We start from the raw sequence: 14,888 nt of genomic DNA, 5'->3' as shown, positions 1-14,888 counted from the left end.
AGCACTGGCAATGTTTCCTCCCAGGACCCAGATAGCGTGAGTGGGGGTGTATTATACCCTACCCCCACCATTTACTCTCTGGGTTTGTCTGCCGGGAGCAATGATCAAACATTAACGGCTGCTGACTGTGTTTTCATGGCTCCTCCAGCCTCAGGCACTACAGGCAGAAATGAGGCTAAGGAATGTGAGGGAAGGGAAGGGGTGAGGACCGTGAGGTGAGTCACAGACAGAGCCGTGCAGCAAGCAGTGCGCGGGCAGGAGCAAGGAGGGAGATCATTTTAGACAGAGACAGAACACTACTTACTGTGTATGTACTGCTCTACTGTCTGCGAGTCCTCCAGGACAAGACCCAGGGTCGGGACACAGGGCGCCGCCGCTCCACCTCAGCAGTCAGTCACAGTCACATTCCGGCCGGGCATCAGTGAGGCTGTGAGCAGGGGCATCACTGTGTCTCAGCAGGGGGAGTAGGGAGAGTCGGCACCAGCACCACGTGTTCTGGCTGCCGCTCTGCCGCCCCCTGTCTTCAGGACGGGACGCACAGCCAGAACCAGGACTAGTATAAAAAAAAAAAACCTTGCTCAGGTGCCGCCCCTCATTTGTTCCCGCCCTAGGCACGTGCCCTCAAGTGCCTAGTGGCAAATACAGCCCTGTCTCTGGGCCCAGTTTACTTCTACAGGTTTGGTTCACTCATCCCTAGTCCCAGAGTGCGGATTCTGTTCTACTTAAAAGTTGTCATTCCACTGTGCTAACAATAATTCCACTCTCATTGTGGTGTGTCTGGGCCTAGAGACCCTTATTCAAATCCATTCTGCATTTTCTTTCATCCTTACCGCCTACACCTGCAGTATATGTGTATGATGCATAACTACGTAAGATCTGTTCACTCTTACTCTTGGTAGTTATAAGTGGATAGTGAAGGAAGTGCAGGCGCCAGATTCACTGTCACTGAAATCAATTGGATGCCACACCCACACTCCATTACACACACACAGATAGACAGACAGATACCGTATTTTCTGGTGTATAAGACGACTGGGCGTATAAGACGACCCCCAACTTTTCCATATAAAATACGGAATTTGGGATATGCCCGCCGTATAAGACGGGGGTCATCTTATACGCCCAGTCATCTTATATGGCGTGTGGTTCCCAGGGTTTGGAGGAGAGGAGACTCTCCTTCAGGCCCTGGGATCCATATTCATGTAAAAAATAAAGAATAAAAATAAAAAATATGGATATACTCACCCCTCCGATGGACCCTGGCTCTCAGCGCTGCTAGCGTCTGCCTCCGTTCCTAAGAATGCAGAGAGTGAAGGACCTTCGATGACGTCACGTGAGTGGTTAGGTGACCGGTCACCTGACCGCGACGTCATCGAAGGTCCTTCACTCACTGCATTCTTAGGAACGGAGGCAGACGCTTGCAGCGCTGAGAGCCAGGGTCCGTCGGAGGGGTGAGTATATCCATATTTTTAATTTTTATTTTTTACATGAATATGGATCCCAGGGCCTGAAGGAGTCTCCTCTCCTTCAGACCCTGGGAACATCCAGGATCGACCCCCGACTTTTGGGACAATTTTTAGGGGTCAAAAAGTCGTCTTATACGCCGGAAAATACGGTAGTTACATAGATAGATAGACAGATACATAGATAGACAGAAGGAATGAGATAGATGTACCGTATATACTCGAGTATAAGCCGAGATTTTCAGCCCACATTTTTGGGCTGAAAGTGCCCCTCTCGGCTTATACTCGAGTCACGTTCTGTGGCAGGGTCGGCGGGTGAGGGGGAGAGGGCGCTCAGGCATACTTGCCTAGTCCCGGCGATCCTGGCGCTCCCCCTGCCCGTCCCACGGTCTTCGGGTGCTGCAGCTCTTCCCCTCTTCAGCGGTCACGTGGGACCGCTCATTAGAAAAATGAATATGGACTCCACTCCCATAGGGGTGGAGCCACATATTCATTTCTCTAATCAGCGGTAACGGTGACCGCTGATAGAGGAAGAGGCTGCGGCACCGAAGACCAGCTGTCCGGGAGAAGGAGCGGGACGCCGGGAGCAGGTAAGTATGTCATATTTACCTATCCCCGTTCCACACGCCGGGCGTAGCTCCATCTTCCTGGCGCCGCTCCATCTTCCCGGCGTCTCTCCGTTCTGACTGCAGGTCAGAGGGCGCGATGACGCATATAGTGTGCGCGGCGCCCTCTGCCTGATCAGTCAGTGCGGAGAGACGCCGGGACCAGACGCTGGGAGCTGCAAGAGAGAGGTGAGTGTGGCATTTTTTTTTTTATTGCAGCAGCAGCAATGGCACAGCTTTATATGTTACATCAATGGGGCAATAATGAACGGTGCAGAGCACAATATGGCACAGCTATGGGGTAATAATGAACGGTGCAGAGCACTATATGGCACAGCTTTGGGGTAATAATGAACGGTGCAGAGCACTATATGGCACAGCTATGGGGCAATAATGAACGTTGCAGAGCACTATATGGCACAGCTATGGGGCAATAATGAACGGTGCAGAGCACTATATGGCACAGCTATGGGGCAATAATGAACGGTGCAGAGCACTATATGGCACAGCTATGGGGCAATAATGAACGGTGCAGAGCACTATATGGCACAGCTATGGGGCAATAATGAACGGTGCAGAGCACTATATGGCACAGCTATGGGGCAATAATGAATGGTGCAGAGCACTATATGGCACAGCTATGGGGCAATAATGAACGGTGCAGAGCACTATATGGCACAGCTATGGGGCAATAGTGAACGGTGCAGAGCACTATATGGCACAGCTATGGGGCAATAATGAATGGTGCAGAGCATTGTATATGGGGCACAGCTTTATATGGAGCATCTATGGGGCACATTTTTATATAGAGCATCTTATGGGCCCATCATGAACTGTATGGAGCATTATATGGGGCTCCTGATTCAATATGGATATTCAAAAACCCTTAACCTACTGATGTCTCAATTAATTTTACTTTTATTGGTATCTATTTTTATTTTTGACATTAACCGGTAGCTGCTGCATTTTCCACCCTAGGCTTATACTCGAGTCAATAAGTTTTCCCAGTTTTTTGAAGGCAAAATTAGGGGGGTCGGCTTATACTCGAGTATATACGGTAGATAGATATATGGATAGTTAGGCTACTTTCGCACATCAGGTTTTTGCCGTCAGGCACAATCCGGCGAGTTTAGAAAAAAAAACGGATCCGTTTTTTTATTTTTCCGGATCCGTTTTTTTCTCAGTTGTATTAGCGAACGGATTGCGCCAGATGGCCACATGTTTCATCCGTTTTTTGCCGGATCCGTAAAAAAGAACTGTTTCCGCCGGACGGAGATAACATACAGAGGAAAGTTTTTTTTCTGTCCGGTGAAAAAACGTGCAGCGACGGATCCTGCAAAAAATTAGAAACAGATGTGAAATTATGAATCCAGCCTCCGAATCCGTTTTTTCACGAATTTTTTCCATTGAAATCATGCACACTTTCCGTTCTCTCTCTAAAATACGGATCAGTTGAATCAGTTTTTCACTATTTGCTACGCCTCCGGTTTTCCATAAATTCACCGGATCCTGCCTGACGGAAACAAACTTGTGTGAAAGTAGCCTAACTATCTACATCTATCCATCAGGCAGGATCCGGCGAATTTTTGAATAAACTGATCCGTTGCAAATAGTGAAAAACTGATGCAACTGATCCATTTTTTATTTTTTATAGAGAGAGAGAATGAAAGATGTACATGATTTCAATGGAAAAAATGCATTAAAAACCGGGTTCAGAGGCCGGATTCTTCATTTCACATCTCAGTTTCATATATTTTTCACCGGATCCATCGCTGCACGTTTTTTCGCTGGACAGAAAAAACGTTATTCTGTACGTTTTCTCCGTCTGCCGGAAACAGCTTTTCTGACGGATCCGGCAAAATACGGATGAAACGCGTGGCCATCAGGCGCAATCTGGCGCTTATGCAACTCTATGAGAAATAATAGATCCGGCGGAAAAAAACGGATCCGTTTTTTTCAAAACTCACCGGATTGTGCCTGACGGCAAAAACCTCATGTGTGAAAGCAGCCAGGTATAGGGATAAATACATCTATGTATTTATAGATATAACGATCTATAAATATATCTATAGATAGATATATCCATAGTTATAGATGGATATCTATGGATATATGTATAGATCTATCTATAGATATATCCATAGATATTTAATAGCAAGGCCTATGTTTCTTAATGAGCGTTTAATTAAAAAAAAAAAAAAAGGAAAAAAATGGCGTGGGCTCCCGCCATTAAGGGGTTAATGTCACCAGGCAGCCCGCACAGACCCCCGACAGGCCCGCACAGACCCCGCACACACAGAACCCCGACAGGCCCGCACAGATGCCCGACAGGCCCACACAGACCCAAGGCAACCCGCACAGATCCCCAACAGGCCCGCACAGACCCTGCACACACAGATACGCACAGTCTCCGCCCACACTCTTCCCCCCTTCCCAATCTGCAGCATGTCACGACAGCTAAACCGCAAAAAAAAAAAAAAGGGGGAAAAAAATGGCGTGGGCTCCCGCGCAATTTTCTGCGCCAGAGGGGGAAAGCCGGGGGCCAATATTTGTAGCCTGGAAAGGGGGTAATACTCATGGCCCCTCTCTAGGCTATGAATATCAGCCCGCAGCTGTCAGCGTAGCCTTTACTGGCTATTAAAATAGGGGGACCCCCCCCCAAAAAAAAAAAAATGACGTGGGGTCCCCCTATATTTTATAGCCAGAAAGGCTACGCAGACAGCTGCGGGTTGATATTCATAGCCTAGAGAGGGGCCATGGATATCGCCCCCCCCCCCGGCTACAAATACCAGCCCCCAGCCGCCTCAGAAATGGCGCATCTGTAAGACGCGCCAATTCCGGCACTTAGCCCCTCTCTTCCCACTCCCGAGTAGCTGTGGAATATGGGGTAATAAGGGGTTAATGTCACCTTGCTATTGTAAGGTGACATTAAGCCGGGTTAATAATGGAGAGGCGTCAATAAGACGCCTCTCCATTATTAATCCTAGAGTAGTGAAAGAGTTTAAAAAAAAAATATTAAGACACCGCCAGAAAAAAGTATTTTATTAATTTAACCATACTTACCATACTCGATCGCCTGCAAAAAACGTAAAATAATAAACCGTATACTCCCTGTCCGACGCAGTCCAATTAATAACAAGTGTCCCACGACGATCTCCCCTATAGAACAGTGACATCGGGTGATGTCACTGCTTTATAGACCTTCAGTGACACACTGACAGGAGACAATGGCTCCTGCAGTGCATCACTGAGGTTACCTCAGTTCAGGGTCTCACTTTATGCCTTTGCTGCATGGGAACTTTCTCACACAGCAGTGCCAAAAATTAGACTGGGGACTATTTTTTACAGTGGCGGAGGAATACAGTGCGGAAGGATATCTTCCGTCATTGTATTCCTGGAGCCCCTAGAGAGCGGTCGCATCAGCTGATGCTGCTGCTCTCCACGGGAGATTGTCGTGGGACACTCGTTTTTATTGGATTTCTGCGGATTAGGGAGTATATTGGTTGTTTATTTTAATATTTTTTACAGGTGACACTGGCTTCGGGGATCAAAGTGACAAGTGATGGTATGTACTGTGTCTGTATGTATTGTATGTAATGTATGAATGTATTGTATGTTGTATGTACAGTATGTTGTATGTATGTATGTTGTATGTATGTATGTTGTATGTATGTTGTGTGTTGTATGTATATATGTTGTATGTAGTATGCATGTAGTATGTATGTAGTATGTTGTATGTTGTATGCATGTTGTATGTATGTATGTATGTATGTATGTATGTAGTATGTATGTTTGTGTGTTTTTTTGTTTTTGTTTTTTTTTTACATTCAACACATTAGCCAGATGATGTGACTACTACTGTCCCATCAATGGCTAATGTGTCAATAACTGTCAGTGTAGCAGGCATAGCCCGATGGGACTTGTAGTCCCATCGGACGATGCCTGCACACGCACAGACCGCCCGACAGGCCCACACAGACCGCCCGACAGGCCCGCGCACACACACGCACAGTCTCCGCCCACACTATTCCCCCTTCCCGATCTGCAACGTGTTACCACAGCTAAACCGCAGATCTTTTTTATATTTGCGGTTTTGCTGCGGAATTGCCCGACTCAGTGCAAGTCAATGGGTGCTGAAACGCTGCAGATCCGCACAAAGAATTGACATGCTGCGGAAAAAACGCTGCGTTTCCGCGCGCTTTTTTCTGCAGCATGTGCACAGCGGATTTGGTTTTCCATAGGTTTACATGGTACTGTAGACCGTATGGAAAACTGCTGCAGATCCACAGCGTCAAATCCGCGGTAAAAACCGCAACCTGTGCACATGGCCTAAATGACAAGTTGATCACATATCATGCGAACATCCTCACCTTGCACCTCAAAGATCAAAAATCTGAAACTTTGTGATGCTGCAATTGGCAATTTTCCTTGTGGGTTAATTTTCTGTGGGGATTTTTCAGGGAACCGTATTACATCACACAGACACTTTATTAGCATTGCTGTGGTAACGCCTAAATGTATTTCATATGCCTAAAGCCTTTATAAAAGGATTAGCTTCCTGTTTACTACAGGGTTAAATAATTAGTACTTAATTATTAACACTTAATTATTAACATGTTAAGATATCGTATTTGGTATGCCCTGCCTTACAGGCTACCTTCTCCTTAGTCACCTGCAGAGGCGTATAAACAGCGGCAAAGTGTTACTCCTCCTTTGAACTACACCCTTCAGTTTTTTTTCTTTTTTTGTTATCTTATTTTATGATAGCCTTTTTTATTCTGTTGTTTTTAATGTCATGTCATTTTTCTTCTTCTTTTTTTTTTTTTTTTTTTTACAAAAAAAGTCTTCTGATTAGTCTGTGGGGACCTTAGTGTCTCCATTACCAGGCCAATGATCAATGTTTTACTTCCAAACTGCAAAACAAAAGTCAGGTTCCGTTTGATCAAACATGCTCTAGGTTCACACGTGTGTGTAGATGTGTGTGTATGTATGTGTATATACATACATACATACATACGTGTGTGTATATATATTAGTACAGACCAAAAGTTTGGACACACCTTCTTATTTAAAGATTTTTTTTTTGTATTTTCATGACTGAAAATTTGTACATTCACACTGAAGGCATCAAGACTGAATTAACACGTGGTATGTGTGAAAGAACTGAAATTGTCTTATATTCTAGGTTCTTCAAAGTAGCCACCTTATTACTGCTTTGCACACTCTTGGCATTCTCTTGATGAGCTTCAAGAGGTAGTCACTCCTATAACACACAAAGTATGTTTTATATGCAATCAAAACTTGGTTATAACAGCATGTTATGCTACATTACATTGATTTATTAATGATTTGCAAACGTGGTACCTTCCCTTTAAGTGTGCAATCAGTAGCCTAAAGTCATTTCATCTACTATATAATTGTCTAAGGGGTACCTACGTCTGCCTGTCCCGGAAATCCCGCGTCGGTGATTGGTCGTGGCCGCCAGGCCGCGACCAATCAGCGACGGGCACAGTCCGGCCGAGAATTAGTTCATCCCTACTTCCGTCCAGTTAGTGCCCGCCCCCGCTCCATACTCCCCTCCAGTCAGCGCTGACACAGGGTTAATGGCAGCGTTAACGGACCGCGTTATGCCACGGGTAACACACTCCGTTAACGCTGCTATTAACCCTGTGTGACCAACTCTTTACTATTGATGCTGCTTATGCAGCATCAATAGTAAAAGATCTAATGTTAAAAATAATTAAAAAAAACAAAACAAAAAACCTGTTATTCTCACCGTCCGCCGAGGCGCGGCTGCCGCTAGCTTCCGTTCCCAGAGATGCATTGCGAAATTACCCAGATGACTTAGCGGTCTCGCTGAGAAAGAACATACCATTGTTCAAAACGCGTTGCTTGCTACTCTTCACTATGTAATTTATTGGATTGGACTGGACTTTGACTTTTATCCGTAATAAATTTGTAAGTTTTTGGAAGCTGGATTTTTTTCTCTTTTTTGGATTGTGTTATATACTACGTGGCTGTGTTACAGTATATACTGCGTGTCTGCTATGTACTACATGGCTCCTATATACTACGTGGCCTGTTCTATATACTATGTGGCTGCTATATACATACATACATATGCTAGAATACCCGATGCGTTAGAATCGGGCCACCATCTAGTCCATTATAAACACTAGTTACTTATTCAAGTCTGATCAAAATTGGCTGTTTGCCAGCTCTTTGGCCAGAACCTATATGGGCCAGCGTAGAGTGACCTGTATTTCATGTGAAGCATCCTTTTCTGTGTGCAGTGTGAGATCATCTGCCCAAAATCATTTAATATTTTTAATAACACCCTTAGGTTATATGCCCACGATAAGTAAACGCTGCGGGTTTGACACTGAATACATCCGCAGTATCCAACATGCAGAGTCCGGATGTTACAGCATAGTGGATGGGATTACAAGAAATCCCATGCACACTATGCATCCAGAGACGCTTGCGGATCACCTGCAGAGACTGACATGCGGTGCGTCTTTCCAGATTGCAGCATGTCAATTTATCTTGTGGAAACGCGAGCCTCCGCAATAGAAATTTCACCCGTACAAGTGAACACATGTGGACTTAACTGCGTTCAATAGACTTTGGTGCTCTCAAAACTGTTTCTGGTCACAATCTGTTTTTATAAGTATAGACCCCATTTAACTAAAACTGGTAAGACAGCTCACCCATCCTCCAACCTTTAGCCTCTTAACTATCATATACCTGAACTTTCTGTAAACTGTTGGAAGTAAACTGCACAGCAGGTGTTTTTTTTACTGTCTGCTTATTTCTTGAACTTTACCATATTGTGTGCTGATGGCGCAATAATTCCATTCCAGCACTTAGGCAGCTTGATTTGTTCCTTCCCCTGTCTTGTCTGAATGACATTTGCACCCTTCCTATTTCTAGTACTCACATTTCACCCTGTGCTGTGGACACAGTTGCTCAAGACGTGAAGTTCCAGCTCACAGGAGAAAGTCTCTGTGATTCACCCACTTACGCCCTACGAGAGTACGCCTACTGCAGGACTTCCTTCCAAGCAGAAGTGAACACAGGGTAGATGAAGGCTTCAGGGCTTTGCTGCCCTGTTTGCACCAGTGCTTTTTATCCATTGGGATTTTTGCCTGTCAGTACTGACAGTATTCGAATATAGCTGATAATCCTAGAGACAATAGTGTGCTAATAGTGTGTTTTTATTATTTTTTAATGTTCACTCCTTTAAGTTGTGTCTGTAAATTAGAGCTATCTGCTTCCACAAATTGTGACTGATCCTCCAATATTTTTTTTTTACTTTTTGAGAGAATTTTTGATTCCAGGTCCTTAATACTGCATCAACTCTGCAATGATGACTCCGCAAGTAAGTACTCGAGGTCCAGCTGGTTTGAAGGATTTATATCTGTGTATCGCATCTCCTTCAGCATCACATTGATTTGTGTTAGGCTGCGTACACACAATGAGTTTTTGGTGAGTTTTTACGCTGCTTATTTTCGAAGAAATGCAAGTAACCTATTTTACTTAAAGGGAACCTGTCAACAGGATTGTGCGTCAGGTCGGCGCCGTTAAACTGATTACAATGATACCTTGGGTGATGAAATCCATCTTGTGGTTGTTGTTTAATCTGTATTTTCAATTTTCAGTTAATGATATGCCCCTGCTCTGGGGCGACCTGTATGGGGAGGGTCTTCATGTGGTGCTCTGATTAGGTATTCATCTGTATGGCTTCTGACAGGTCTCTGACCCACACTGACCTGCCCCCTATTTTACATACTGAATATCTTATTGATATGGGAAAAAAAAATATTGGAACATGAAAATCTCATCATGGGAACATTAGCCTTAGATTAAAACCTGATTTATGAAGATGGTTATTTTTTTATTACTTTTGTTGATATGTTTCTAGGTGCCCTATTTAAAGTAAAGCTGCCAGCAGGTTTTTGCTACATCATTTGAGAGCAGCATGATGTAAGTAGAGACCCTGAATCCAAAGATGTATCACTTAGAATGGCTGCACCCAGTAATATAACACAATCAGAGCTTTTAGATTGATCATTGCAGCAGAGCTGAGAAAGCTGCCCCCCTCTGTTATCACAGTAGGGGGAGAGCCGGACTATCTTACATGCAGTGCTGTAGTCTGGACAATGATGATCACCAGGTAATAAAAACTTTAGTGTAAGTAAATAGCGCACAGCCTGACATGACTCATACCATTAAAATTTGTGTTTTAACCCCTCTCTCATACTGCCCTCAGAATACATAGCAAAATCGTGCTGACAGATTTAGTTTTAACCTTAGATTTTTATGGTTGCAGAAAAAAATAGTTATACTTTAACCCCTTCCCGATCTTTGACGCCACGTAGGCATCATGAAAGTCTGTGCCAATCCGACCTGTGACACCTATGTGGCGTCATAAAGGGATCGCGTCCCTGCAGATCGGGTGAAAGGGTTAACTCCAATTTCACCCGATCTGCAGGGATAGGGGGAATGGTACTTCAGCCCAGAGGGGTGGCTTCACCCCCCTGTGGCTACGATCGCTCTGATTGGCAGTTTCACTTCCAACAGCCAATCAGAGCGATTTGTAATATTTCACCTATGAAAACTGGTGAAATCTTACAATCCAGCCATGGCCGATGCTACAATATCATCGGCCATGGCTGGAAACCTTGATGTGCCCCCCCCCCAACGCCACCGATCTCCTCCACAGTCCTCCGTCCTGTGCTCCGCTCCCCTCCGTCATCCTGTCTGCTCCCCCGTCCTCCTGCCCGCACCCCCCGTCCTCCGATCAACCCCCCCCGTTGCTCCGATCTCTCCCCCCTCATACTTACCGAGCCTCCCGGTGTCCGTCCGTCTTCTCCATGAGCGCCGCCATCTTCCAAAATGGCGGGCGCATGCGCAGTGCGCCCGCCGAATCTGCCGGCCGGCAGATTCGTTCCAGGTATATTTTGATCACTGTGATAGGTTATTGTCACAGTGATCAAAATAAAAAGAATAGTAAATGACTCCCCTTTATCACCCCCATAGATAGGGACAAAAATAAAGAAAATATATATTTTTTTTCCACTAGGGTTAGGGTTAGAACTAGGGTTAGGGTTAGAGCTACTCAGCAACTTTCCAACGATCACGCCAGCGATACAACCTGGCCGTGATCATTGGAAAGTCCTTGTGTGGTCGCTGGGGAGCTGTCACACAGACAGCTCTCCAGCAACCAACGATGCCAAAGTCCCCGGGTAACCAGGGTTACCATTATAAATGTAAAAAAACCAAACCACATACTCACATTCCGGTGCCTGTCACGTCCCCGGCGTCCGCTTCCCTGCACTCCTCCTGCATCCTGTGTAAGCGCCGGCCGTAAAGCAGAGCGGTGACGTCACCGCTGTGCTCTGCTTTACGGCCGGCCGGCGCTGACACAGGATGCAGGAGGAGTGCAGGGAAGCGGACGTCGGGGACGTGACAGGCACCGGAATGTGAGTATGTGTTTTTTTTTTTTTTTTACATTTACAATGGTAACCAGGGTAAACATCGGGTTACTAAGCGCGGCCCTGCGATTAGTAACCCAATATTTACCCTGGTTACCAGTGAACATATCGCTGGATCGGCGTCACACACGCCGATTCAGCGATGTCAGCGGGTGATCCAGCGACGAAATAAAGTTCTGGCCTTCTAACTCCGACCAGCGATGTCACAGCAGGATCCAGATCGCTGCTGCGTGTCAAACACAACGATATCGCTATCCAGGACGCTGCAACGTCACGGATCGCTATCGCTATCATTGTAATGTTGTTCAGTGTGAAGGTACCTTTAGGGTTAGGGTATGTGCAGACGGTGCGGAGTTGGCTGCGGATCCGCAACGGATTGGCCGCGGATCCGCAGCGCATTGGCCGTGGATCCGCAGCGGATTGGCCGCTGTGAATGTGTAGCAGTTTTCCATCAGGTTTACAGTACCATGTAAACCTATGGAAAACCAAATCCGCTGTGCCCATGGTGCGGAAAATACCGTGCGGAAACGCTGCGTTGTATTTTCCACAGCATGTCAATTTTGTGTGGATTCCGCAGCGTTTTACACCTGTTCCTCAATAGGAATCCGCAGGTGAAATCCGCACAAAAAAAAACCTGGAAATCCGCTGTAAATCTGCAGGTAAAACGCAGTGCCTTTTAAGTGCGGATTTTTCAAAAATCGTGCGGAAAAATCTCGCACGAATCCGCAACATGGGCACATAGTTTTAGGGTTAGGGTTGGAAATAGGGTTAAGATTAGGCCTGTGGTTAGGGTTATGGATAGGGTTAAGGTACCGTCACACTCAGCAACTTTGCATCGAGAACGACAACAATGTGTGACGTTGCAGCGTCCTGGATAGCGATCTCGTTGTGTTTGACACGCAGCAGCGATCTGGATCCCGCTGTGACATCGCTGGTCGTAGCTAGAAGTCCAGAACTTTATTTGGTCGCTAGATCGGCGTGTATCGTCGTGTTTGCCATCAAAAGCAACGACGCCAGCAACGTTTTTACATGGAGCATGAACGATAAGTGAGTCGCCGTTACGTCACTAGATCGCTCCTGCATCGTTCTGTAGTTGCTGTGTTTGACATCTCTACAGCGACCTAAACAGCAACGCTCCAGCGATCTAGTTTAGGTCAGATCGTTGTCTATATCGCTGGAGCGTCGCTTAGTGTAACGGTACCTTTAGGGGTGTGTTGGGGTTAAAGTTGTGGTTAGGGGTGTGTTGGGGTTAGGGTTGTGATTTGGGTTATGGCTACAGTTGGGATAAGGGTTAGGGGTGTGTTGGGGTTAGTGTTGAAGTTAGAATTGAGGGGTTTCCACTGTTTAGGCACATCAGGGGTCTCCAAACGCAACATGGCGCCACCATTTATTCCAGCCAATCTTGCGTTCAAAAAGTGAAATGGTGCTCCCTCCGTTCCGAGCCCCGACGTGCGCCCAAACAGTGGTTTACCCCCACATATGGGGTACCAGCGTACTCACGACAAACTGGGCAACAAATATTGGGGTCCAATTTCTCCTGTTACCCTTGTGAAAATAAAAAATTGCTTGCTAAAACATCTTTTTTGAGGAAAGAAAAATTATTTTTTATTTTCACGGCTCTGCGTTGTAAACTTCTGTGAAGCACTTGGGGGTTCAAAGTGCTCACCACATATCTAGATAAGTTCCTTGGGGGAGTCTAGTTTCCAAAATGGGGTCACTTGTGGGGGGTTTCTACTGTTTAGGCACATCAGGGGCTCTGCAAACACAACGTGATGCCCGCAGAGTCGCAGACCATTCCATCAAAGTCTGCATTTCCAAAGTCACTACTTCCCTTCCGAGCCCCGACGTGTGCCCAAACAGTGGTTTACCCCCACATATGGGGTATCAGTGTACTCAGGACAAACTGGGCAACAACTATTGGGGTCTAATTTCTTTTGTTACCCTTGTGAAAATAAAAAATTGCTTGCTAAAACATAATTTTTGAGGAAAGAAAAATTATTTTTTATTTTCACGGCTCTGCGTTGTAAACTTCTGTGAAGCTCTTGGAGGTTGAAAGTGCTCACCACATATCTAGATAAGTTCCTTGGAGGGGTCTAGATTCCAAAAGGAGGTCACATGTGGGGGAGCTCCAATGTTTAGGCACACAGGTGCTCTCCAAACGCGACATGGTGTCTGCTAACGATTGGAGCTAATTTTTCATTCAAAAAGTCAAATGGCACTCCTTCCCTTCCGAGCCCTGCCGCATGCCCAAACAGTGGTTTACCCCCACATCTGAGGTATCGGTGTACTCAGGAGAAATTGCCCAATAAATTTTAGTATCCATTTTATCCTGTTGCCCATGTGGAAATGAACAAATTGAGGCTAAATTAATTTTTTTGACTTTTTCGTTTTTTCGGATCAATTTGTGAAGCACCTGGGGGTTCAAAGTGTTCACTATGCATCTACAGTCATGGCCAAAAGTATTAACACCCCTGCAATTCTGTCAGATAATACTCAGTTTCTTCCTGAAAATGATTGCAATCACAAATTCTTTGGTATTATTATCTTCATTTAATTTGTCTTAAATGAAAAAACACAAAAGTGAATGAAGCAAAAAGCAAAACATTGATCATTTCACACAAAACTCCAAAAATGGGCCAGACAAAAGTATTGGCACCCTCAGCCTAATACTTGGTTGCACAACCTTTAGCCAAAATAACTGCGACCAACCGCTTCCGGTAACCATCAATGAGTTTCTTACAATGCTCTGCTGGAATTTTAGACCTTTCTTCTTTGGCAAACTGCTCCAGGTCCCTGATATTTGAAGGGTGCCTTCTCCAAACTGCCATTTTTAGATCTCTCCATAGGTGTTTTATGGGATTCAGGTCTGAACTCATTGCTGGCCACCTTAGAAGTCTCCAGTGCTTTCTCTCAAACCATTTTCTAGTGTTTTTGAAGTGTGTTTTGGGTCATTGTCCTGCTGGAAAGACCCATGACCTCTGAGGGAGACCCAGCTTTCTCACACTGGGCCCTACATTATGCAAAATTTGTTGGTAGTCTTCAGACTTCATAATGCCATGCACACGGTCAAGCAGTCCAGTGCCAGAGGCAGCAAAGCAACCCCAAAACATCAGGGAACCTCCGCCATGTTTGACTGTAGGGACCGTGTTCTTTTCTTTGAATGCCTCTTTTTTTTTCTCCTGTAAACTCTATGTTGATGCCTTTACCCAAAAAGCTCTACTTTTGTCTCATCTGACCAGAGAACATTTTTCCAAAACATTTTAGGCTTTTTCAGGTAAGTTTTGGCAAACTCCAGCCTGGCTTTTTTATGTCTCGGGGTAAAA

At 45.4% G+C, this 14,888-nt stretch overlaps 1 protein-coding gene across 4 annotated transcripts in view; it reads left to right on the top strand.

Moving 5' to 3' along the window:
* SAMD8 (sterile alpha motif domain containing 8) overlaps positions 1-14,888 on the top strand; it is a 124,303-nt gene that overhangs the window by 37,206 nt on the left and 72,209 nt on the right. The window contains exon 1 of one of the 4 annotated variants that reach the window (XM_069753022.1): positions 9,118-9,449. The exons of 1 other annotated variant lie outside the window; for it this stretch is intronic. In XM_069753022.1, coding sequence (XP_069609123.1) covers positions 9,435-9,449 — 15 coding nt within the window. In that variant the 5' untranslated portion in view covers positions 9,118-9,434. Of the gene's footprint in view, positions 1-9,117; positions 9,450-14,888 lie in introns of those variants that run through there. 2 more of the 4 variants (XM_069753023.1, XM_069753020.1) reach the window with 2 other exon arrangements.

The sequence above is a fragment of the Ranitomeya imitator genome, chromosome 2 (genome assembly GCF_032444005.1).
Source record: "Ranitomeya imitator isolate aRanImi1 chromosome 2, aRanImi1.pri, whole genome shotgun sequence".
Classification (NCBI taxonomy): domain Eukaryota; kingdom Metazoa; phylum Chordata; class Amphibia; order Anura; family Dendrobatidae; genus Ranitomeya; species Ranitomeya imitator.
The sequence above is the reverse complement of the archived record's forward strand: the minus strand, read 5'-3'. Positions and strand labels throughout refer to the sequence as shown.